Source organism: Galeopterus variegatus, unplaced genomic scaffold (genome assembly GCF_000696425.1).
Source record: "Galeopterus variegatus unplaced genomic scaffold, G_variegatus-3.0.2 Scaffold4643, whole genome shotgun sequence".
Taxonomy (NCBI): Eukaryota; Metazoa; Chordata; class Mammalia; order Dermoptera; family Cynocephalidae; genus Galeopterus; species Galeopterus variegatus.
In genome coordinates this window covers 105916-108341 of record NW_007730754.1, presented here as the reverse complement: position 1 = coordinate 108341, position 2426 = coordinate 105916, and the positions used below count along the sequence as shown (strand labels likewise).

General features: G+C 46.3%; 2 protein-coding genes across 4 annotated transcripts in view; one reads left to right on the top strand and one right to left on the bottom strand.

Moving 5' to 3' along the window:
- The window catches only part of PI4KA (phosphatidylinositol 4-kinase, catalytic, alpha), a 131235-nt gene that overhangs the window by 64313 nt on the left and 64496 nt on the right, over positions 1 to 2426 (bottom strand). The window lies entirely within an intron of this gene.
- The window catches only part of SERPIND1 (serpin peptidase inhibitor, clade D (heparin cofactor), member 1), an 11612-nt gene that overhangs the window by 2526 nt on the left and 6660 nt on the right, over positions 1 to 2426 (top strand). Inside the window, exon 2 of one of the 2 annotated variants that reach the window (XM_008588037.1) lies at positions 1057 to 1952. In XM_008588037.1, coding sequence (XP_008586259.1) covers positions 1073 to 1952 — 880 coding nt within the window. In that variant the 5' untranslated portion in view covers positions 1057 to 1072. Of the gene's footprint in view, positions 1 to 1033; positions 1953 to 2426 lie in introns of those variants that run through there. The other variant, XM_008588036.1, reaches the window with a different exon arrangement.

The following is a 2426-nucleotide window of genomic DNA, read 5'->3' as shown; positions in this document are numbered from 1 at the left end:
TGAGCGGCCGGTCTGCATGTGGGATCCGAACCCTCGGCGGGAGCGCCGCCGCGCTTCCCAAGCGGCGCACTGTAGCGGCCTTAAAGAGCTTTCTGATATCACCCTTACACAGACCTTATCTGCCTGGTGAGATTATTTCTAACCCCATGTTAGAAGCAGTCAAGCAGAAAAGATTTAGTTCCTCCTGACAGCAGAGGGAGCTGACTGTCTAACAGATACAAAGGAGAAAAAAGTATATGTGCAGCAAGCCACATATCCTAATAGCCTCAGGGGCTGCCACCTGCCATATCTCACTAGGCCCCAGGGGGTCCCAGCATTACAGACAAGTTCCAAATCCCATGCAAATTAAAAAACTCCAAATGACTATACAAATCTCAAATATCTTTAGAATATCTGTTTTCAGAAAGCCTGGCCCATGCATATTTTAAAACATGTCCATCCCCAGAATGGAGTACTTTGGGTTTTTCAGGTAGGGCTGAGTCTCTCCACTGGAAATTCCCCTCTGGCCTAGCTCTCCAGACACCAGCCCCAGGCACCCATTCAAACCCCATCTCTTAGTGAAGTTTCCCAGACACCCCCACTCCTACCAAACAAGGTAGAGCTACATGCCTTTTAAGAGTCCTGGCCTTACAGAACATCTGTCTCCCAACTGGCTTGTAAGTCTCTTGGTGGGGGAGACCTTTGTGCCTCTAGCACTTAATATGCTGTTTGGAGACAGAAGACAATGTTTGGTGAATGAATGAAATAGAAACTCACCCTGGGGACTCCTGAGAAGCCCCCAGTATTCTAGAAGGTCACAGTTTTGCAAACCTTTAAAGGGATTCTCATCTAGGGGCCCACAGATCCTTCAGGGAGGTTTATGAAGCCCACACAAAATGTTAGGTGTATGTTATCTTCATCAGGTTCTCTAAAGTCCACTATCCTAAAATGGTTAAGAACTGGTGCTGCACGGGTATCGTCCTGAGTCACGGGCACAGGGAATCTGCCATCTGAACACTGCAGTGGGGTGGGGTCAGCCAGGCCACTTCTCACCATGTGCTCTGTTTTCCCTCCCAGCTTTAGCTCTGCCAAAATGAAACGCCCCTTCCATCTTCTCATTTCTCTCATTGTAACATCTGTGTGTGGTGGCAGCCAAGGTCTGGTGGATCAGATTGAGAAAGGAGGGGATGTTTTGAAGTCTGTGGATCCCCAGTGGGAGCAGTTAAATAATAAAAACCTGAGCATGCCCCTTCTCCCTGCGGACTTCCACAAAGAAAACACGGTCACCAACGACTGGATTCTGGAAGGGGAGGAGGATGACGACTATCTGGACCTGGAGAAGATCTTGAGTGAAGATGACGACTACATTGACATCATTGATGCAGTTTCCCCAACAGACTCAGAAGCGAGTACCGGGAACATCCTCCAGCTTTTCCAAGGCAAGAGCCGGATCCAGCGTCTTAACATCCTCAATGCAAAGTTTGCCTTCAACCTTTACCGAGCACTGAAGGACCAGGCCAACACTTCTGATAACATCTTCATAGCACCTGTTGGCATTTCTACTGCGATGGGGATGATTTCCTTAGGCCTGAAGGGAGAGACCTATGAACAAGTGCACTCGATTTTGCATTTTAAAGACTTTGTTAATGCTAGCAGCAAGTATGAGATCATGACCATTCATAACCTCTTCCGTAAGCTGACTCATCGCCTCTTCAGGAGGAATTTTGGATACACACTGCGGTCAGTCAATGACCTTTACATCCAGAAGCTGTTTCCAATCCTGGATGACTTCAAAACTAAAGTAAGACAGTATTACTTTGCTGAGGCCCAGACAGCTGACTTCTCAGACCCTGCTTTCATATCAAAAACCAACAACCACATTCTGAAGGTCACCAAGGGCCTCATAAAAGAGGCTCTGCAGAATATAGACCCTGCTACTCAGATGATGATTCTAAACTGCATCTATTTCAAAGGTAAGAAATAGCTTTACAATTCTCAAAGCAAATTCACGACATACTCTTTTAGTACACAGACTTAATGTCAAGAACTGCCTTCTAGCTATAATTTATCCAGGAAAACAAGACACAAGATTGACTCAGGTATAGAGACAGGGTAGATCTCAATGAAGTGACAGGAGCAGCTTACACTTACTGAGCTCTAACTCTGTGCTTTACGTTCATTAAGTTTTCACCACAACCATGTGAGATCATCACTGCTATTAGCGTCCCCATTTTACAGACAAAGCCACCTAGGCACAGAGAAGTAAAACGATGTTCCAAGCTTACATAGCTAGTAAGGGGCAGGGCCAAGGCTGGACTTAAACATCTGTCTCCCAACTGGCTTGTAAGTCTCTTGGTGGGGGAGACCTTTGTGCCTCTAGCACTTAATATGCTGTTTGGAGACAGAAGACAATGTTTGGTGAATGAATGAAATAGAAACTCGCCCTG